The sequence below is a fragment of the Myotis yumanensis genome, unplaced genomic scaffold, assembly GCF_028538775.1.
Source record: "Myotis yumanensis isolate MYYU_CA2020_CCGP unplaced genomic scaffold, mMyoYum1.0.hap1 SCAF_16, whole genome shotgun sequence".
Classification (NCBI taxonomy): Eukaryota; Metazoa; Chordata; class Mammalia; order Chiroptera; family Vespertilionidae; genus Myotis; species Myotis yumanensis.
The window spans coordinates 45,232,333-45,253,837 of record NW_027223767.1 but is presented as its reverse complement, the minus strand read 5'-3'; the positions used below and the strand labels follow the sequence as shown (position 1 = coordinate 45,253,837).

At 60.9% G+C, this 21,505-nt stretch overlaps 1 protein-coding gene across 2 annotated transcripts in view; it reads right to left on the bottom strand.

The window, feature by feature from the left end:
• RARA (retinoic acid receptor alpha) overlaps window positions 1-21,505 on the bottom strand; it is a 43,466-nt gene that overhangs the window by 19,600 nt on the left and 2,361 nt on the right. The window contains exons 1-2 of one of the 2 annotated variants that reach the window (XM_070393600.1): window positions 14,746-14,894; window positions 2,858-3,397 (exon numbers count right to left, since the gene is read on the bottom strand). In XM_070393600.1, the coding sequence (XP_070249701.1) occupies window positions 2,858-3,035 (178 nt within the window). In that variant the 5' untranslated portion in view covers window positions 3,036-3,397; window positions 14,746-14,894. Of the gene's footprint in view, window positions 1-2,857; window positions 3,398-14,745; window positions 14,895-21,505 lie in introns of those variants that run through there. The other variant, XM_070393598.1, reaches the window with a different exon arrangement.

Sequence of the window (21,505 nt, the reverse complement as noted above, 5' to 3'; positions counted from 1 at the left end):
CCCCACCGAGGAATTTCTGGGGGAGCAACAAAAAAGGCGGGTGAGTCTCCCCTCCAGCCTAGATGATAAGAATTAGAGGCCTTCCCCTCCCCAAACACAGCATAATCCACAGACCACTCCCTCTGAAACCCTCTATGCCCTAAATCAAGGCCCCTCCAGCACACAAGCTGTGATACCCCTTCCCCAGCTCCCCCAACTGGATTTCCCCAAAACACACTCAACTCTGTGACCCTCTCACCCAATACACATAAACCATTAACTCCCTTCCCAGCACACACCCAGCCCTGACCCCTCCAATCCCTTAAGCACACACAGCCCTGACCCTCACCACAATGCACACAGAATCCAGCCCTCCACAGCAAATACCAGTCCTCGCAGGAGACCGAGCCCCAGGGGCTGGTCTGGGGTAGAGAATCCTGTACCATCTCGGGGACCTTCCTGAGAGACTAGCAGGGCAAACACCCCAAGAATATTTATGTCCTTCCATAGGCCACCAGGTCTCTGAAGGGGACACCCAAGGCACCCAGGGCCTGCCCCCGGGCCTGCCAGGGTGGGGAGGAAAGGTCCCAACACCTTTGTTGGTGGAAAGTGGGAGGAGGGAGCCTCATCAGCGAGGTTTCCTACAAAAGGGTGGCAGGGGGCCAGAGCCGGTCAGGGCTCCCTGTAGGAATGGGGCAGCAGGGGCAGCAGGGAGGGTGGGGCTGCCCCACGCATGGGAATTTTGATGTCATGCTTCCTTACCCGGAGCTGAGAGCCAGGCCCCTCAGCTCTGCATAAGAAGGAGGGAGATGGTCCCAGGAAAGGGGAAGGTTAGGGAGAAGCTGGGAAGCAGGGGGTCTGGGTAGGAGGATTCGCTGTTGTTGTTGTTGTTGATGAGGAGGAGGGGGAGAGGAGCAGGGAAAGCCGCAGGCTCCCGCAGGGAGGGGGCAGGAAGGGGCATTGCCTAACCTGGGTGGAGAAAGCCAGAGAAGCCTTTACTTGCCTGAAGTGTGGGCACCCCACCCTGGGGGGGAAAGGTTACCAGGGTGGGAAGTGGGGACCCGGAAGCCCTCCCCACCCACCTCTGAGAAAGAGGAAGAAGCTTGCAATATTCAGAGTAGGGCAAAGCATGCACTCCCCTGGCACAGGGCAGGGCAGGGCCAGCGGCAGGCCCCCTCCCACCCTCAGTGAGGCCAGGCCTCCGGGGAGCAATGTCAGGAACTCTGCTCCCATCACCTGGGGAAGGACAAGTTGTCCACAGGCACCAGGTTACAGCCCCCGACTTCTTCCCTAAAGAAACCCCACCCTGCAGGAAGTAGACGCTCTTATCCGAGGTGGAAACAGGAGCCCCAGTCCCTGTAGACACAGCAACTACCCAGCAACTACCCCATGCGGATACTGGGAACCACAGCCACACCCACCCACTCCCTGGCAACCCTGAACCCAAGGACTGGCCTCGCCATCACCTGGCACCCACTGGAAAGCCAGGCCAGAATCGGTTCCGACTCCCAGGTCACTATGCCACCCGCCTCGCATCCTATGTGAGGAAGACAGGAGAGAGGAAGGAAACAGAAGACAGAGGTGTGAGAAGGGGTGGTGGTGGAAACTGAGGCAGTATCTGACTGCCCCCCCTGCGCCAGGGTTTAAAGGGGCACAGGCATAGAGCTCCTACTCCCAGCAGCTGGTGGGGCCTGGGAGGAAGGGGGCCATGGCGGAGCCAGAGGCGGCCACCAGGAAGCGGTGGTGGTGGGCACTGGGCCAGTGCGGGCAGTGAGGCGCCCAGCCAGGGCCTGCCCCAGGGACAAAGAGACTCCCTGGCTCTGGGGAGAGCGCGCTGCCCCCGCACCGAGAAGGGGGCACTGACCCCGCCAGGCCAGGCTCACAGGGCAGTGATGCCAGGCAGCTTGCCAGTGGCTGCGGGAGGGGCAGTGGGTGCCCGGGGCAGGGTGTTCAGTCCCTGCCCGCCAGGAGAGGTGGGACACGTTTCCCAGGTCAGCGACTGACCCGCCAGCCTGCTGGCCCATGCCGGTCCACGGTCTATTCTGCTGCTTCCACCCCTCCTCCAGCCCCAGGCCAGGCCCCGGCTCTGCTCCCCCCTCCCCCCCCAGCCCTGGCCTGGCGCCCAGCTGGGCCCTGGGGGCCAGAGTTACTGTAAGCGGCCTGGCAGGCCCGAGGCCTGGACTCTGCCAGCTGGCCGTAGCAGCCGCCACCTCCCACTACCTGGCTCGGCCAGCCAGGGAAGGGTACTGAGACCCCCGTCCAGCAAACAGGCAGCCCCCATGGCAGAGGGAGGAGGCAGAGAAAACACACAGGCCCTGCCAAGACCACGCATGTGTCCACAGCCAGCGTCCAAGCCCAGAGCCCCTCCTGGGACACTCGCCCTATCCCCCAGGCTGCTGCTGGGTTCCTCCCTCTCTCCCTCCCCACGGGGCGGAGCTGGCCCTGGGAGGGGGTTCCAGCCAGCAGCCTGCCCCTCTCTACTCCGTCAAGCCCTTTCCCTCAGAGACGCTGGATGGGGTGGGGAGTAGGTGGGTGCCGCTCTCAGTAGAGCTGCCATTTCCACCAAATGTCGAGAGGTTTGTTTACTCGCCTGCAGGCTGTGTGTCCAGTCCTTGGAGCTATTTATAAGGTCCTCAAAGACTCGGCACAGAAGAGGGCTGGGGGGCACCGCGGGACAACATTGTCTCCCTCCGCGGCCACAACATCAAACAACCACGTGAGCAGCCTACAAGCCTTTCCTCCTGGAGCCCCCCAAACGATGGTGTCCCTTGTCCGCAGAAGACCTCGCTGCTGCAGCAGGACAGATGTACCCAGAGGCCAACCCCCAGGCCTGCTCCCTCCAGGGCTCCCCCACCCAGCCTCCCATCACCCCACTTACTGGCTGGGGAGGGTGTGCTGTAGCCACTAACTGGAAGCTGGTGCTGGAGAGTGGTCAGAGCGCCTGGCGGGGAGAGTCCACCCAGCATCGGGGGGAAGAAGAAGGCGTAGGGGGGCACCGGGTACCCATTGAGGTGCCCTCCCCCAGGTGTCGGGCAGGAGCTGCTGTTGCTGGCCATGCCAAGCAGCCACAGTCAGGAGGCAGGCAGACAGTCTGGCGGAAGGCTCCGGCGGGCTTCAGGCCGCCCCTCCTCGGGGCATGGGGCCTGGGCCCGAAGGGGGCTGGGGTGGTCAGCCCACCCCCCCTTCTGTCCTGGGGCTGCTGTCCAAGGCTAGCAGGCTAATCTCAGCCGCCTGGAGCCCCCACACTAGCTGGGGGCCAGGGCTTGGGGGACGTCCCAAGAGCTGGTCCTTTGGTCAAGCAGTTCTGCAAGCTGGCACTTTCCTGGGGAGGTCCAGAGCTGGCCTTCCGGGCGCCGAAAAGGATGCCTCTCCTAGGTGGGCCCCGGCTAGGCAGCTGGGGGGGCCATGTCCTGTGACGCTGCAGAGAGAGGAAAGACAGGTGAGTGGGCACAGAGGAGCGGGCACACGGGCATTCCCCGTGGAGCTCCCCAACCTGGGCGGCCGGAGATTTTCCTGTGGCACCCGGCTGAGCAGACAGCTGGCACCATGCCTGGCTGGCAGAGACAGCCTGGGAGCAGGGCCCAGACGCTGCTGGGGGTGGCAGGACAGCACAGCCAGGCTGGGGAGACAGGGGCAGAGCTCAGAGCCGCAGAAGGCCTCTCACCCACAGTCCTGCGGGTAAAGGGTCTACGGTGCCACCCCAAAGGTTCCCTGTAGCAGAGGCAGGCGGCTGAGCGCCTTCCCCCAGCGTGGGTTACCTGAGGTCAAGATGCAGAGAATGAGGGCTGGAGGGGAGCAGGGAGGGGGAGGAAAAGCCGCTTCCCTAAAGCACTGGCACTTCTCAGAAAAATGACTCCTAAGCCAGGGGCCCCTCTTACACCACTTCCCCCCCAAATCCAAGCCCCAGCACCCCAGATGGGTTTGTCCCGCAGGCCAGGGGAGGAGGCCTGTTTACATACGTGAAAATAGGGAAACGCGAACTGAGGGCTCCTGGGCATCACCCCCAGTGCCTAACCTAACAGCAGGATGGGCTGGGTGGGCAGTGTGTCAGGAGGGCAGGGCCTACACTGAAGGGGTGAGGGAGGCTGATCTGAGTTCACCCACAAACTGTCTGCAGAGGCAACATCCCTGGAGGGGGCGAGGAGTGGGCCACAGATGAAAGGCCAGATTCCCCCACCAGTGTGTACACAGATCCACACCCTGTTTGAACAGCTGGGACCAGAGGACACGCATAGATAACACCATGGGGGAGAGAGAGACAGAGATGAACCCAGAGGCTTCGTGACACAGTCAGACAGACAGCGAAGAGAGAAAAAGAGAAGCAGACCCACGGCAGAGACTTCCCACCCACTTGGGCTCTACAGGACATACATACCTGAATACATATTAGTGCATGTCTATATACATACATGTGTAGGACATACAAGAAACACAAAAGAAAAGACAGCTACACACACACACACACAAAGAACAGCCAATCAAAAACACAATGAGATACCACTCCACATCTACTACGATGGCTATCATAAAAAAGACTGACAATAACAAGTGTTGGCAAGGATGTGGAAAAACTGGAGCCCTCGTACATTGCTGGTGGGAATGTAACGTGGAACGGCTGCTCTGGAAAACAGTACGGCAGTTCCTCAAAGGGTACACAGCGTTAGCATCCTATAACGACCCAACCATTTCACTCCGAGGTACCTGCCCACGAGAGATGAAAACATCAACCCACACAAAAACTTATACATGGCTGTTCATCACAGCATGGTTCATAACAGCCAGAAAGCTAACCCAGATGTCCACCAACTGATGAATGAAGAAATGGCACAGAGATCCACACAATGGAATATTACTCTGCCATGAAAAAGGATTAAAGCATGGATAGACACTGTAATATGGATACACCTTAAAAGCATTCACCTGGTTCTAAAAGACCGTACAGTGTTTGATCCCATTTACATAACATGTCCAGAATAGGCGATTTATAAAGACATAAAGTAGATTGTGGTTTACCAGGGGCTGGGTGTGGGTTTGAGGAAAATGGGAAGTGACTGCTGAGAGTAGGGGACCTCTGTTTGCAGTGATGAAAATTTTCTAAAATTGATTGTGGTGGTTGCACAACTCTGAGTATACTGAAACCATTCAACTGTACACTTTAATGGGTGAATGTTATGGTATTCGAATTACATCTCAATAAAGCTGTTAAGAAGAAAGAGAGAAGGGAGGAAGGGAAAGGAAAAGTCACGGGGCCACAGAGACCCAAAATAAGGACTGTCTCCCTTTCCAACCCCGTCCCCCCAAGCTCGAGCCGCCCCAAGTTCCAAGCTCCAGGCTCCCCAGCTCAGACCTGGAGTCCAGTGGACAAGCACATGGCCAGCATTTGGCTGAGGACCATGCCTGGGAAGGGGGAGTTCCTGCCAAGGCCACTGTGGACAGGGCCAGGGCTTCTGGGCCCAGCTGGGCCAGGCAGCCTGTGCCAGGAGGGGGAAGTGGGGACAGGTACGTGCTAGGGAAGGGGGCAGCTCTCCTAGGAGTGAAATCTGGACCTTGTTTTTTTATTTTTGTTAATCCTCATCCCAGGATATTTTTCCATTGATTTTTAGGGAGAGTAGGAGAGAGAGGGAAAGACAGAAAGCCCCAACTAGGGCCCCGAGGTCTGTGCCGGGGGGTGGGGGGTGGGGTGGGGGAGCCTACAACAGAGGTATGTGCCCTTGACCAGAATTGAACTGGGGACCCTTTGGTCTGCAGCGCGATGCTCTAGCCACTGAGCCAAACCGGCTAGGGCTGGACCTTGTTAATGACCATGATTTTTACTGTTATTAATGACGACGACCTTTGGGCTCTGTTCTTACTCCTGAAGGAGGTGTCCCTTCCCCCGCAGGCCCCTGCGGATTCCCTCCCAGGTTGAGAGGGCTGACGTCAGAGGAACAAGGGCCCCACCCATTGGGCAAACTGCCACCCCAGGCCCCCCACACCCTTGTGGGGCCCCACACAACGGAACTCAGGCAAGGGAAGGAGGGGCTGGCTGGGCCTCAGCAGCACTGACAGTCAGACTAAGACACACACACACACACACACACACACACACACACACACACTTGCAGAAACTCATGCACGCAGGGCTATGGGAAGCGTACGGGTGGGCAAGAGCACGCTCGCACACCGGCCTGTGTGTGTGTGGGCACGCACGGCAGAAGAGGGAACCTGGAGATACCATCTCTCCACACCTGGGCTCCACCACACAATGAACAGGGTTCCGGGCTGGCGTGCCCAGCCCCAGGACACAGCTCCCCGCAGACACACACCACAGCCCCAGTTTCCCCTGCCCTCACCCAGCCAGGATGGCCTCTGCACCTGCCTCCCTGGGGTCCAGGCCCCCAGCACACACCGCGCTCCGTGAACACACAGAGGTGCACCCCTCAGAAATACTCTGGAGGATTCACATCCACGCTGGGGCTGCCTCCCTGAGGTGAGGCCCCGGGGGGAAGGGGGGGAGGGGGGCTGAGGCCCAGAAAGCCAGTCGCTTCAGACTCCAGGCATCCTGACCCAGCTTTGGGGGGGCTTGGGGGTGGACCAGTCAGTCCGGTGTGCACCCTCTGGAACCCCCACAGGAGAGAGAACTACAGTCACTTTAATGCCTCCACTCCTCTGCCCCTGAGGAGTTTGAAACTGAACCAAACTTCAAACTCCCCCACAGATACACACCCCAGGGAGAGGCTGGAAGGTCTCCCCACCCCGATCTGAGCCTCAAACTGCAGTGCAGTTACTCAGCCCCTTGGGGAGGGCCTTTAGCAGCCGGAGGGGGTAAAGATCACAGAAATGGGCCAAGGGCCAGGCTGGTGAGGGAACAGGGATGGGCAAGGGCATGGATGATGGGGACAGAGCCAAAGCGCACAGGCTCTGCCTCAGACGTTCCCTCTGGAGCCGTGACCCTCGAGGAGACACCTGGGCCGCGGGCCCCTGCACCCAGGGGTGGAGAAGACACAGTCACAGAATCGAAACCGGCACCAAAGAAAGGGAAAACAAACTACCCACATCCAACCTCCACCCTGTGCCCGCCACCTCCACGGCACAGGGGCACCCTCCCTCGAGGGATGGAAACCGCAGGCCCACACCTCCCATACGCGGCGCCAGGACTCAGCACGGCTGAAAGGGGTGGGGGCTAGAGCGCCTGCCACCAGCCACACGCCCCTGCCCATGGGCCCCCCTCACCACGGTGCCCGAACCCCTGCCCAGGGTCAGGCGCCCCAGAGTCACACGCCTAGAGGAAAAGGCAGGAGCTGGCTGCGCCTTGAAGATGGTAGAAAAAAACAGAGGTTTGAAGGGTCAAATCTCAGCTCTGCCACTCTGGGTGACCTTAGGCAAGTCATTTAACCTCTCCAAGCATCTGTTTACTCGCCTGTGCACCGTCTACCTCAACAACTGGTTGTGTGATTTAAGAGATAAAAGTCCTGGAAAGCACCCAGCACAGCGCCTGGCACCCAGGAGGTGCTGGGCAACTGCCCCCCCCCCCCCCCCCAACGCCTCTCAGCACCACCCAGGGCCTCCCTGGGCGGTGTCTGCTCTCCCTTCCTCTCCCCGACCACGGTGAGCATCTGTGGACAGAGCTGGGCAAGAGAACTGCCCACTTTCCAGGGTCTGCTTCCCCCAGACTGAGGAGAGGGATGTGGGGAGAGGGATGTTCGGGGTGTGGGCGGAGGCCCGACCACAACCCTTTCCTAAATTCCCTTCTTTCATTTCACAAACCAAAAAAGGGAAACCTTTGGATTTGGGGAGGGGACGAGGGGAAGAGAAATTGACCATTTCCTCCCTGTTGTCAGGGGAGAGGAGCCAGGGGTCCCCCAAACCCAGCTGGCCCAGCCCCCCCCCCTTCATTCACTCTCTCCTCTCCCCTCCCCAGGCTCTCCTGAAACAATGGTTCCCAATGAATAGAAGTCAGGCAGTCCCGGAGGGGCTCAGAGAAGGAAATCAGGATTGGGGAGCTTAAAAGAAGGGGGCACAGGGGGTTTCCTAACAATTCTAGACAGTCAATGAATCATATGCAAATGACACCCGAAGCTCAAGCTCCACTGGAGGGGGTGGCATGGCGATGGGAACTCCAGCCCTGGTAGAGGCAAACACCTGGCCCCTTTGGACCCCTCCCCTGCCAGGAGCAGGGCAGGGCAGGGCAGGGCAGATTTCAAACCCCAGCGGTGGGCTGGATCTATTGACAAACTCTCCAGGAAAGGACACTCATACGCACACACAAAGCCACAACCTCCCCCTCCCCCCATGCTCCTCAGATCTGCAGGCAAGGGTTGGGGAGCCGTGATGACCACTACCACCTTTTTCCAGGGGTCCCTCTCCTCCCCAGCAAGCCCACACTCTGGCCACTCTGGTCCTTGGTGACCAGGGTCTGGGCTGCAGGCAGGAGGGAGACCCCCCCAGGAGTGTGTGGGAAGGATCACCTGGGACAGGTGGAGGGCAGCTCTCCCCCACCAGCCCCTCAGAACCCCAGGCCTGCCCCGCTGGGGCTAGGACTTATTTGAAAACCTGCTCCAAGCATGTGAAGGCCCTGAGCACATCCTTGGAGGGGTCAGGGGAGGGCTGAAGCCCAGTGTCTTCCTCTGGAGGCTGCCACTGCCCCGCTGTTTCAAGACGAGCGAGCGCCGGTTCAAGAAGAGGGGGTCTGAGGCCTCCCCAACCTGTGCCCCACCTGGCCCCGGTTCTGCCCCCGTATGCAGGGCTACCTGACCTCCACTGCCACACTCTCAGCAGTGACTGTCACAGGCAGAAAGAGCAACTGGACAGGCCCAAGCCCATGACAGGCCAAGTTCTAGGAGGAGGAAATGGGGGGTCTCTGATGGGCGGGGCGGTGCCCCCAACTCCTGCACACCCAGGGACCCCATCCCAGAGCCCCTGGGAGCTGTGCTCAGGACCTTCAAAGGCCCGGGTGAAGCCGGCGACTCTCAGCGCAGAGAGTAGGTGAAAGGGCAGGGGGCAGCCCAGGCCTCGGAGGAGGGAGCAGCCTGGGGAAGGCAGAAACAGGAAGAGGAAGAGATGAGCCAGCCCAGGCCACAGCCAGACCACAGGAGTGAGTGGCCCAAACAAAGGCCGCTCTGTCGGGGGAGGGGGACCAAAGGGGCACAGACAAAAGGGGACCCCCCAGCTTGGAAACCACCGTCCTCACACCCATCCTGGCATGGGGCTTTCCCCACCCTCACCTTGGCAGCTGCCCCCTCACCAGCGTCTCCCAACCTCCACAGTGTAGGCAGCACAACCCTCTCACAATGGGCGCGCTGGGTGGATGGAGCACACAGGAGGCGTGTGTGTGTGTGTGTGTGTGTGTGTGTGTGTGTGTGTGTGTGTGTGTAAGGTTACAGCCATGCCCCCATCCCCTCAACTCTGCCCCAACCCAGAAACTACCCCAATTCTGAGTCCCAGGGCAGACAGGCTGTCAGCTGGCCTCAGTGCTACCAGCCCCCTCCCAGCCAGCATCCCTCCCGGGGGACCCAGGCTGCAGGGAAGCCGGGAACGCCCCCCCTCCCCACTGCTTCAGGATATCCTTTTGGCTCTGACCCCAGACTAGGACTGAGTCAGACTCTGCCCTGCCCGATACCCCCCCCTTCCATCAACCCCCCAGGAACTTCCTACTCCACGCCTACTCAGTTGGGGCTAAAACTTGGGGGAATCTCTTCCCCTCTCCATCTCCAGTGAACAGAACAGAGAAGCCCAGGAGGGGGTGGGGAGAATGGGTCAGAGTCCAATGGCTGGCCCCTTAGGCACAAGGCCTTTGGGGTCAGGGAGAAGCTGGTGCAGGCTGTGTGGGAGGGGCACCACTCTCCCCACCGCCCCAAAAAATACACAACCAGGGATCTTGCCCAGAGCCCCACCCCACTCCAGCCTGGACCCCAAGAAGTCACAGAAACTCCCTGGGAAGGGTCGTTACCATGAGAACACAGGATGGGAGAAGGTGACAAAAGTAAAGAGACATGAACGGGCATTTTTATAAGCAGCCAGGACCCAGGCTGGAGGGGACAGGGTCTGCACAGCCAGACTCACATCGCCGGCAAGCCAAGCACAGCCACACGCGGTCACAGCTCCCCAACACTCATCTGAGTAGATACTGTGACTCCTTCCCGTAGACAGAAGTCTGGGGGGCCCTGGGGGGTCTGGGACATCAGAGACCACACACGCTCAGCCTGACACGGCCCCCAAGACAGGCCCCCCAGACCGCCCCCCCCAATTGTGGGTCTAGGGGGAGGGGGCATTTTCCTCCCCACAAGAACCAGGGTAAAGCCTACAGCGGCCATCTCCATGGTAACCAACAACAAACATCCCAGGAACCACAGTGGGACAGGAAGTGGCAGTCACATGACAGGAAGACTTTTTTTTCCCCCAGTGTGGGGAGGGTGATGAGGATGGTTAGCAGCCCCTGGGAAATCAGCTGTTCCCGAGGTCCGCCCCACTTGGAGCTGGAGGGAAGAGGGGTGGCTGGGAGGTTGGCCGGCCCCCACCACAGCGTTCCAGGTTGGCCCTCCCTCCACGCCTGCCACTCAGGTCCCCTCCTCGGTCCCCCTCCCCTCCACTTCCTGCCGTGACTGGAGATCAGAGAACTCCCCACCGCAGCTTCCCCTTCTCAAGTCTCGATTCCTGGGCTGAAGGTTTCACTGTGGGGCAAGGGACAAAAGGAAGAAGGGCTGGGAACCTGCAGTAGGACCCAGGGGACGAGGCTCTGGGGGAGGGAGCCGCTGCAAGGTAGATGTGTACACACAAGCACACAGCGAGTGGGTCACAGTGACACCGGTGACACCAGCCGGGCGCAGTGACACACGGCGGCATCGCGGAGGGGAGGCGAGCAGAGCCCTTCGCTCCAGCCCCTTGCACCCCACTCCTGCCGGCAGGCACTGTCCTGAGCCTCTGGGTTCACCCCATCCTTCCACTGGCCTCCAGACCGGTGAGGTCTCCCCTGTGCCCAGCCCCCACCCACCTCTCCCCTGCCTTTTGTGCTGAAGAATCCCCTTTCCTGCTCCAAGGTGCCCGCCCAGAGAGGGCACCTTGGCCAGAGGTGGGGGGAATGGAAGCTCCCTCTGCCCCCCTCCCCTTCTCTGCAGATGTCCCAGACTATATTTAGCCCAAACCGGGAGGCCAGCCAGACCGACTCCCCACTGGCCCAGAGCTGAGCTCCCAGTTTTTATGCAATTAAAACATTAACAGAAAACCACCCCCATCCACACGCCCCCCCACCCCGACCCCAGCCCTGCCAGAGCAGCAGAGCTCAGAACACATGAACAAGGGCAGCCCAGCTCTGCAGCCAGTGGGGGTCACTGGGCAAATAGCACTAAACTCATACCCTTCCCCATCTCCCAGGCCCTGCCCCCATCGACGGGAGAGGGACATCGGCCATGAGATCAGGTTGACACTTGGGAGGGGGCACAGGCTTTCCTCTTTCTGAGAAGGGAAAGGCATATCCAGTGGGTTGAGGGGGGGTTGCCTGGTTGCAGAAACTCCACCTGTCATTTGCAGCCCACTCCCAGCCAGCTCCAGTTACAGGGCTGGGGGTTGGCAGCAGGTGCTGGCCAGGCTGGCAGCAGTCTAATCCCCCCACCCCTCCCAGGCTGACAGTGGTGCCTGGAGGTCCCCGCAGGGGCCCAGGCGGGCAGGACGCTGGGTGGAAGCAAGAGGCCTCACTTCCACTGGGTGGGTGTGGGGGCGGCCATGCCCCTTCTGTAAAACCTGCCCCCCTACTCTGTGATGTGTGTTGGAGGGTCTGGGGAAGCCAAGGAAACCTTAGTTCCATAGCGCCTATTTCATTTCCCTGTGATGCCAGGCGGGCAGGCTAGAGTGTGGGAGGTCTGTCTGCCTGCCTCTTCCTCCTCCTCCTCTCCAAATTCCAGGAAGGAGCAAGGGAGGCTCCAGTTGCGGAGAGAGAGGGAGAGCGAGCAGGCGGTCCCAGCTGGGGAAGGAGGGGGGGCGGGGACTGGAGCGGGAGGCGAGATCCAGACGGAGCAAGAGACACCCACACCCGAGCCAGGCTGGGATAGACACACCAACCCTGACACGTTCTCACACTCTGGGCCTGGTCCCCGCACACCGCCCACCCTGCGGGGACACCCAGACACCCTCAGCCAATCCTGCCAATCCCCAGTACACTCCCCGGACACACACAGAGATCCAGGCCCTCACCCCCCACAAACCGTGTGGGCTCCAGACAGCAGCCAGAGGGTGGAGAGGGGAACGGAGGGAAGAAAGACAGCAGGCGGCAGAGGATGTGCAGCCAAAGCCCTGGAAGCTGGAGTCGGGTTGCCACACTCCTTCCCCAAAACCCAGTAAGTCAAGACAACCCTGGTCATCCTGCCAGGGGCCCTGCCAGCTTCCCACACTCCCCAAACCACCACCATCGGAAAGGGGTGTGGGGTGCTGGGCAAGTGAAGATAACCCTGTTTATTCATCACAGGGATAGGGTTACCTTCCCCAGATGGCCCTCACCCAGACCTCAGACAGTACTCACAAACAGACCCCAAGACGCTCAGCCTAGGTCCTGCCTGGCCATGCCACCCAGAGGACAGCGGCTGGGCACTGAGGTTTGTGTTTGGGGGCAGGCCGCACCCTCATGTCACACCGTTCCGAGGAGCACCCCACCGAAGACCCTAGAGTCTGAGCAAGGAGTGGCTTGCGGGGAAAGGTGCCAGAGGGCACAGCCAACTTCGAACCTCCTCATAAACTTGACCAAATGATTTAGGGGAAGGAACATTAATTAACAGGAGCGTGGGTCAATACCCGCCAAGGAGACCCGAAGGGCCACTCAGATGATGTCCTCTCCCCCACACTAGACAGGGTGGCAGGAACCACGTCATGGCACATGTGGGTGACTCTGCCCAACGGGGAATGCATGGGGGTGATCAGGATGGTGCTGCCCACAGCTAGCTTCCTGCCAGGCTGCCACATGGTTGGGGAGTAGGAGGGGGGACCAGAGAGGTGTCCTATAGTAGCAGGGGCATTTAGGGTAAAACTGAAGGGCAGAGATTTAGGGGCTGTAGGAGGAGGTGCCCAAGATGAAGCCATTCCAAGCCCAGGGTCTTCGCAGAACTGCCAGTGCCTCGCGCGGCCCTCACCAGTCTGGCGGGGAAACTCCTGCAATGACACCGCATCGCACTCATTCACACCCGCAAAATCCAACATCCGCAGCTCCCAGGGGCCTACCCGAGTCTGACCTTAGTAACCGCTCTGTCTCAGGGCCCACATGGTCCAGATTCCCAGGCAGAACTATGTCCCAGCCCCTCCCAGTGCACCAACATCTTTCACAGCCACAAACTCCCTGACTCCACAACACCCCCCACCCCCCCACCCCCCACCCCCCCCACCCCCCCCCCCCCCCCCCCCCGCCTACACACACACCCACCTTCTTCCTCCAGCTCCAAATACTCTCTCCTGTTCCCACCCCCAGACCCATCTCCACCCCACTCTCCACAGGGGAAGCCCCAAGGCTCCAAGCCATCCCTACTCCAACCTGGGGCTTCCCCCACCAGCCTCCCCATCAAGCACAAGGCCCTGGAGGAGTTGAAGGCTTGAGCCCATTTCCTAGTAAGACCTGGTGTTCTTACTGAACCGCTTCCCCAGAACAACCCGGCCCTATGACCACCGCTGTGGGGGAAGGGGACAGCGACATGCCCGAATCCCCTGGCCAGGAAACTGGAGCAGAGGGTGGTGGTCGGCAGTAGAGGTGAGGGTGGTGGGTATGCAGCAAGGGGGGGGGGGTGTTCTCGGGAACAAGTCCCTTGGAGAACATATACCTACACACATGTGCACACAGCCCGCGGGCAGAAGGCAAGCTGGTTACAGAAGAGGAAGCCCACACCAGGTGGGTACCCTATCCCAGGCAGAATCGATGGGAAAGAAGTAGTCTCCAAGGCTGGGGGGTGGGGGGCGGGCTGCTTTTTGGTATGATTTCCATATGAGCTGGTGCACATCCCCAGCCCAGCACTCTGGTGGCCCGACCCCCTTCCCACGGAACAGCCTGACAGGAGGGCAGTGCCCAGAGAGGGGGCACAGCCAAGCCGATTTTCCAGTGCCCCCCTCCCACACACACATCTGGCTAGCAGCTTCCCCGCCTCGTGGGTGGCACCACGTCCCAGACACCCTCGGCAGAGCGAAGACGGCCAGTCTATTCCGTCCTCCTCTCACCCAAAGAGCTGCCACCAGCCCAGGGTAACACCAGACCCTGTCCCAGTCGTCCCTTTCCCGACGGTCCGGCCCCCCCACCCGAGGCCGACGGCTCCCCTCTCTCCACCGGGCACACCAGCTGAGCGGGCCCCGCCCCCCAAGCCGGCTGCCGCCGGTGGGGGTGGGCCCCCCGGCCGATTCTCCCCAAACCACAGAGCAGCTCAGATAACAGGCGGGGAAGAAGGAGGGGGCTCGTCCGTTGGGCATCCGATCTCTCCCCAAACAGGTTTGAAAGTCTTTTTTGTTTTGCTCGTTTCTGAAGAGAAAGGAGAGAGAGAGCCGGAGTTCCCAGCGGCGGCTCTGCCCCAGCCCGGGCGCCGGGGACACGCACGGCAGGCGGCTTCGGACGCCTCCCGGCTGCGCGCGAAGACACGGGCGCAGACAGACGCACAGACGGGGCTCCCCCGCCCCGGGCACGGCGGCAGCGGGTTGGGAAGCCCAGGAAACCCCGGGCCCCCGTCGGCACCCGCCCGGCTCCCGGTCCCCATCCGCAGCTCCTATCGGGAGCGGAGCAAGGGTCCCCGCTGCCGGTGGGAGCTCCACAATCCCCGGGGTAGAGGTTACCTCGCAGCGGGGGTACGCAATCCGTCCGTGCGCCCACGGGCACGGCGTCTGCCCTGCCCCTGCGCCTCGGGACAGCTCGGCGTCAGGGCTGCGGGGTCCCGGGAGAGGAGCCGTCCGGGGAACCGAGCTCAGCAGCGCGGGCCGAAGGCAGCGGCCATGGCGAGTCACGTGCGGAGGCTGAAACTTTACCCGGAGCCCTAGACTTGGGGGGCGGAGGGTACGGAGCTGGGGGAGGCCCTCGCCCTCGGCCCCGCCCTTGCCCGCCCACTGACCAATCACCAGCCAGAGGCGGGCCCACAGGATCACGCCCCACTCTCCTCGCCTTAATAGACCCGAGACTGGGCGAGTCTTAAAGGAGCCGCGCCTAGCAGAAGGCTGGACCGTGGGAATCTGTGAGAATCCCTCCCTCTGCCCCAAAAGGACAGCTTCGGAGCGAGGAGCTGAAGTTCTGCGGGAAGAATGGGAAAAGGGCTAGATGGAGAAAGGGCTGCAGTGTGTGGTATCACATTCCCTTCCCCAGACAGACACACCCACACACACACACACACACACACACACACACACACTGAGACCTGGGAAGTGAACTGGGAAGTGAATCCAGTGCCTCTGGCCCCAGCTGTCAAGCCCAGGCTCCCCTAATTATAACCCTCCTCCAGGGACCAGTGGGAGCTGAAAGCTGTGTGACCTTAAACAAGTCGTTTCCTTTCTCTGAATCTTCACTTTCTCATCTGAAAAAAAAGAAGTGCAAGAGTAGATAGACCTCACTCAAGTGCACTCCTCCCAGTTCCCCCCAAAACCTCTCCAGCGCGAGTGGGTCATCAGAGGAACTCTGGCCCACCCCAACCGCTCAGCAGCCCCCTCCCCCCAAAAAGAGCAGTGGCTCTTGGATCTCCCAAAGGCTAAGTCAGGGGCGTCAGGACCACACACCCCTACACCCTGCCCCCCCCCCCATGTTAGAGAACCCAGTTTCTCCCTCCTGGCCCAGGCTGGGGAGCCACTGAAGCGCGCATGCTTGTTCCAGGTGGGCAGGATCTGATTCACTCTCCATCTGCAGGACCCCAGTCCCCAACAGTCCCCAACACAGCCCCGTGCCCCCCCCCCCCCCCGCCTGCTGCTCTTCTCGCAGCCAGGGGAGGGGGGAGCAGAAAGCGGAATCACTAGGGAACCCCCTTTCGCAGTCAGAGAAGTGGCCACGAGTGCCCCCACAGGACTTCCCGCTGGAAGGGGAAGTGCCTCACGCCCCAGCCTCCAGCCCGGGGAGGAGACCGCCTAGCCCGACAGGCAGAGCTCCCAACCCACCGGCCCCACGGCCCCGCTTTACAGAGGGAACCCCGGGCCGGGAGGGGACACGGGTTTGGGCCCCCTGTCGCCCTGGTTGCACAGCCAGGTCGAGGCTGGAGGCGTCTGATGGTCTCTCCGGCCTTAGCCCCCAGCCTCGGGGAGATAAGACAAGACCAGCCGGGTGTGCGGGGCGCACTGCCCTGAGGTCCTGCGCAGGGGAAGGTGCCCGCACAGCGCCTGGCAGCGCCTCCCCGGCCCCTTCCCGCCCGCTGGGCCGGCGGTCTCCCGCTCGCGTCTGGATTTCCGTCCGCCGGTGCGAACCGCCCGCCCCGCCCCTCCCGCCCTGTCCCGTCCAGATCCATCCGCAAACATGCGCTCAGCCGGCAGGAATGCGCCAATGGCTCCCAGATGTGGACGCCAACGCTTAACCCCTTCTCCTCCAACCCCCCCCCCCAAAAGGCCTTCAGCAGGAGCCCAGCCAGCAGCAGGGGGCGCCACCTGGTGAGGGACCAGCCTTGGGGGGGGGGGTGAGGGGGGACTCAGCGTCAGCTACCCCCAGCCAGCACAGGCTCCCCCGGGGCCTAGATTCTACCAGTCTTCCTTCCAGTTGAGGCCAGGGGGTAAGGATTATGGACACAAAAATGGAAGTGTGCATAAACACAGGTACACCGCCGCCCACCATGCGAGGCCTTCGCATACACCTGCAAGCACATGGGGTCAGGCGTGCACACTGAGAGTCAGGTGTGCAAATGCAAACTCAGGACACCCGCATACACGCTCAGAGCACACATGTGTATACCCCCACGTGCATGCCCAGGATACCCATGTATGCACATCCATGAGCACACAGACAGGCATGAGTGCCTTGGCCGGGTAGCTCAGTTGGTTGGAACGTCGTCTGAATTGCCAAGGTTGCAGGTTTGATCCCCGGTCAGGGCACATATAAGAGTCAATCAATGAATGCATAGATAAGTGGAACAGCAAATCGATGTTTCTCTCTCCCTTTTTCTCTCTTACAAAAGAAAAGCAAGACAGGCATTTGTGCACACACAAAGGACATGAGGCAGAGGGTGGGGCACGCTCCTTAACAGACATAGCATAGACCCCTGTGCAGATGAGGGCAGAAACTCATGCCTCCACAAACCTGCTCCCCACAGGGGGTCACACACAGGCACATAAGACTGGCACCCAGGTGAACTAGCACACAGCCCGCACGCCTCTGGTGAACTCCCTCCCCGTCCTGCCTTCCAATGTCTAGCCTTCCCCAGGCTTGACTCCCGGAGGCAGGAGAGGTCCCAGGTGGGAGGGAGGCCAGGAGTCCAATCTGCAGCAGCAGCTGCACTCCAGCTGTGCTGGGGCCACAATGGGACTCCTACCCCCGCCCTCCCTACCCCATCCTCTAAGGTCCTTAACGCTGGAGGGAGAAGAGTGTAGGAGGCAGCAGGAGTCTAGCAGAGACGGGAAAGCCAGGGGCCTGGGGACTGCTCACTCTTCAGGAAAGACTCTCCTGGGGGTCTACCTCCCCCGCCCCCCCCCCCCCCCCCCCCCCCGCCCCAGCACACAGGAAGAGAGCTCAGGGAGGAGTCTGAGCTACTTGTTTCCTAGGGAAACCCAAGAGCCCACATAGGTGTGAGGCCAGTGACAGCCCCCAGCAGTCCAAGGAGATACAAAATAGCTCTGACACCCCCCAGAAGGCCCTCACTTCCAGCAAAACAAGGCCTCCCTCACAGTCTCTGGGGAGCCCCTAGGGAATCACATTGGTGGTCATGTGAACAGAGGCTGGGCGGCACTGCAGGCCAAGACCACCGGGACGCAGGTGCGAGGGGAGAAGTCTGCTTCAGTGGACTCTTCCCCTCCCCAGCCTCCCAGCTTATCCCCAAAGGAGCTCCTCCCACAAACCCTCATGGCCCCACCCCATTGGATTCTCACAGTCCAGAAGGGTCATATGGGGTGAGGCTCCTGGCTCCATTGTACAGATGAGGAAGCTGAGGCCCAAAAAGGAAACTGTCTAAGATTCAAACCCACAGTCACCTCTTTAACTCACCCCGCCTTTACTCCAAATCAAACATTTCCACGCAGATCCTGCCACCTCTTCCCCTCGACAGAGCCCATGGGAGACACACCATCCTTGGCTGGCGCTGCAGTCTATGCGTGGGGCCAGGACAGACCCCAGAGAGACCAGAGAAGACACTGGGACTATGCATAGGCCCCCCCCAGCCCCACCCCAAGCTTGGTGCCCACCTGCCCAGCAGGCACAGCCGGGTGACTCAGCTGCATCCGGGGGAGATGCCAGGGCAGTGACTCACCTACCGAGAAGAGAAGAAGAGCTACAGCTGGCACCTTGCCAGCCCCGGGACAGAAGTGACTTAGTCACCGAGACTGTGATGCCCAGCAGGCACAGCCCGGGCACTGGGGACAGAGACAGGCTGTGTCCTTCATGGTTACATGCGCCCCCTGGCGAAGAACAGGAATCCTGGGGGGTGAGCTATGGCTGTACCTGCCCCTGCCCCCTCACCATGCCCACCCTCACCACACCAGGCCCTGCTCCAGTGCAGACAAGTTTTGTGAGACCCCTGGGCTGCCCTGCCCCCCCCCACACAGCCTGCCCCCTGCCCATCACTCACCACCCACTCTCCCACCAGCCCTACCGCCTCCTGCCACCCAAGTTGTACCCAGGCTAAGAGTCTCCTTTAACATGTCCTGGCAGCACCTCCTGCCCCCACAGCCCCTCTTACCCCCCTACCCCCACATACAACATGCACTCATGCACACTCTGCCAGCCCTGCTCCAGCCAGCAGCTGCTGAAGCTGTGGAGCAGGAGGGGGATTGGGAGGGTGGGGTGCAGGGATTGAGTTACCAGAGGCGGATGGGGTGGGCTGTCACCCAATCCCTTCCCCAGCTAGTCCTCCTCCCTGGGCACCGTCTCACTCACCCACCTGCCTCCCTCCCACCTCTGGCTGGCAGCCTACTGCCCTTTAAGCCCCTCCACCCCCACTCCACCCAAGCTAGAAAAGAGATGTTCAAGAGTATTTGTCATGCTAAGACCAGCCCAGGATATGAGAGAAAGAGAGAGACAGAGACAGAGATGGACAGAAGGAATAATTCCTGTGCCCAGCGCTCTGGCTGCAACCACAAGACCGAGGTGTGTATATCTCTGTGATAAGCCGGAAGGGGACAGAGTAAACTCCCCAAGTCCCAGGGGAGTAGATGGGGCCCAAGGGGGGTTGACAGGCTGAACAACCTCAATCCATTTGCACTATTGATTTCTCACACACTGCAGCAGGCCTGATGGGGGGGGGCATGATAAATCAGCCCCCCAGAGACAGAAATTGAGTGGAGCGGGGGGAGGGGCTCCTTCACCACAATTTGCGGCCCAGTGAGATGGACTTGGGGGCAGGGGGTGGGCGGCAGGGGAATAGGTTGAGTGGCAGGAGGCAGGGGTGGGGGAGTGGGTGTTGCATTAAGACCAGTCCCAGCATCTCCTTCCAGCTGGATCTGAAGCTGATTGGAAGAAAGAGGGTACACAGGCAGGGCCCCCGAACAACTCCAGGGGGCGCCACTGACATCGTAGTTGATGGAATGGCACCTCCTGCAGCCATGCAACGTGGTGGCCCTGGGAAAGAGGCTGAGGCAGGAGCCTGAATTTGAGGGACCACAATTCTCCACTGTCCTTTCTCCCTGCAGCACCTCAGCCCCCTTCTTCCAGCCTCAAGGTGGGCTCGCTTCTGACTTGGGATTCGGAGCCTCTGATAATCTCCCCACTCTTCAGCCTGCTCCCCTCCTTTGGTGAGGGGATTGGCACACAACCACCATGACGCAGGCGTGGCAGGATGGGGGCTCACCGAGGGGGCTGGAGAGCCTGCAAACCCACATCCGAGATCCTAGTCCTTGGTCTGTCCCCAACCCATCCCCGCCGCCGTGGGGCAGACCTGTGGCCCTCTCTGGGTCTCTAAATGGAGTTAGACAGGAAGCTCCTCCTCTAAAGTGTCGCCAAGCCCCACAGCTCCCAGCCTTCGAGCCTGATGGCACCCGCCCAGCACCTCCATTCACACCAGTGGCCACAGGCCACCTAAACAAACCCCAACCTTGACCTCCTTCCAACCTGGATTCAGACTCTCTCCACACGGAGGAGGCTGAGAAACAAGCCCAGCTGGGGTTGACCAGAGACCCCGCGCAAACCAGCAGAAAGGGAGCCGGGCCTGGAGCCTGGCCGGGGTCCTCCTCGCTGCAGTAAGGCCCAGACAGGTGTGCTGAGCGGCCATGGCGAGGGGAAACGGTGCAGGGGCCTGGGCAGCCAATGACCAGTGGCTGTCCGAGGGCAAGTCACATCCTCTCTCCGTGCCTCAGTTTCCCCCCCTTTGTAAGGGGAGATATGGCCTGGAAAGCCCCTCTGGTTCCAAGTCCAGTCCTAGTTGGACAGAGTCAACCCTGAGGGATCCCCAGGACTCCTCCACCCAGCCCGGCCCATTGACCTGGGTCAGTACCTGCTCCACCAGGTCCCACCCCTGCCTAATGCGTCTCCTTGCTCTATCGGCTGCCCCTCCAGCCCTTCCCAAGGCCTCGGCCTGCCTCCTTACCCTCACCTTGGCCAGCCCCTCTCCCTGCCCCGTGCTTCTCTGCACGTCCCTCCTGCCAGGGGACAGACCAACTAAAAATAGTCCCGCAGCCTTTCTCGCCCACAGCTGCCCAAAGAGCAGGAAGCGAGGGGGGCAGGGAGCCCATGTCCTGCTCCCCCCTCCCCCCCCCCACACACACTCCCAGCTCGGAACCATGTCCAGTACTCCAGCCTGGGACTAGTGCCAATTTGGCCATCTCAGGGGCATCCCACACCCCTTCCCTAGGGGGAGGCCTGCCCATAAGTGCCTACAATCACAGAGCTGTCCCAACCCCGTGAGAGGAAGAGAGAGGAGGCAAGCGGTCTACAGGGAAACCTTCCCAATTTCTGACAAATCAGTGCCAGCCACATTGTGGGCACCGAGAGGGCAGGGTCTGGCTCCAGTGACTGGTCTTTTGAGGGCAGAGGGAATTGGTGTGGGGAAGTTTGTACCGGCTGCCTTCATCCTGGCCCAGCTGGAGGGAAGACGAAATCGTGCCCGGCCTCAATTATGCTAATCCCAACCTGTGTGGGTGCAGATATAGGGGTTTCAACAGCCACCCCCAGGTGCCATGGGGGGAAAGCTGAAAAGGATCTTGGGTACCCGCATGTCAAGACGGAAGCCAGGAGGCTAGGACAGGCCCGTGCCACACGCACAGGCTGGGCATGTGCTGCCGCCCCCAAGCTAAGTCAGAGGTCGGAAGGGGCTATAGTGCCCCCACCCCGGTCCCACCCCTGTCCCCAACACCTCCCAGCCCTGGGAGAAGGCCCTCCCCACACAGAGAACGGAAACCAGCTCAGCGACTCTCTGGTGGCCTGCAGGGCAGCCCTGCACAGGAGGCAGGCGGGAAACCCAGGAGTCCTGGCGCCCAGCCCAGAGAGTGA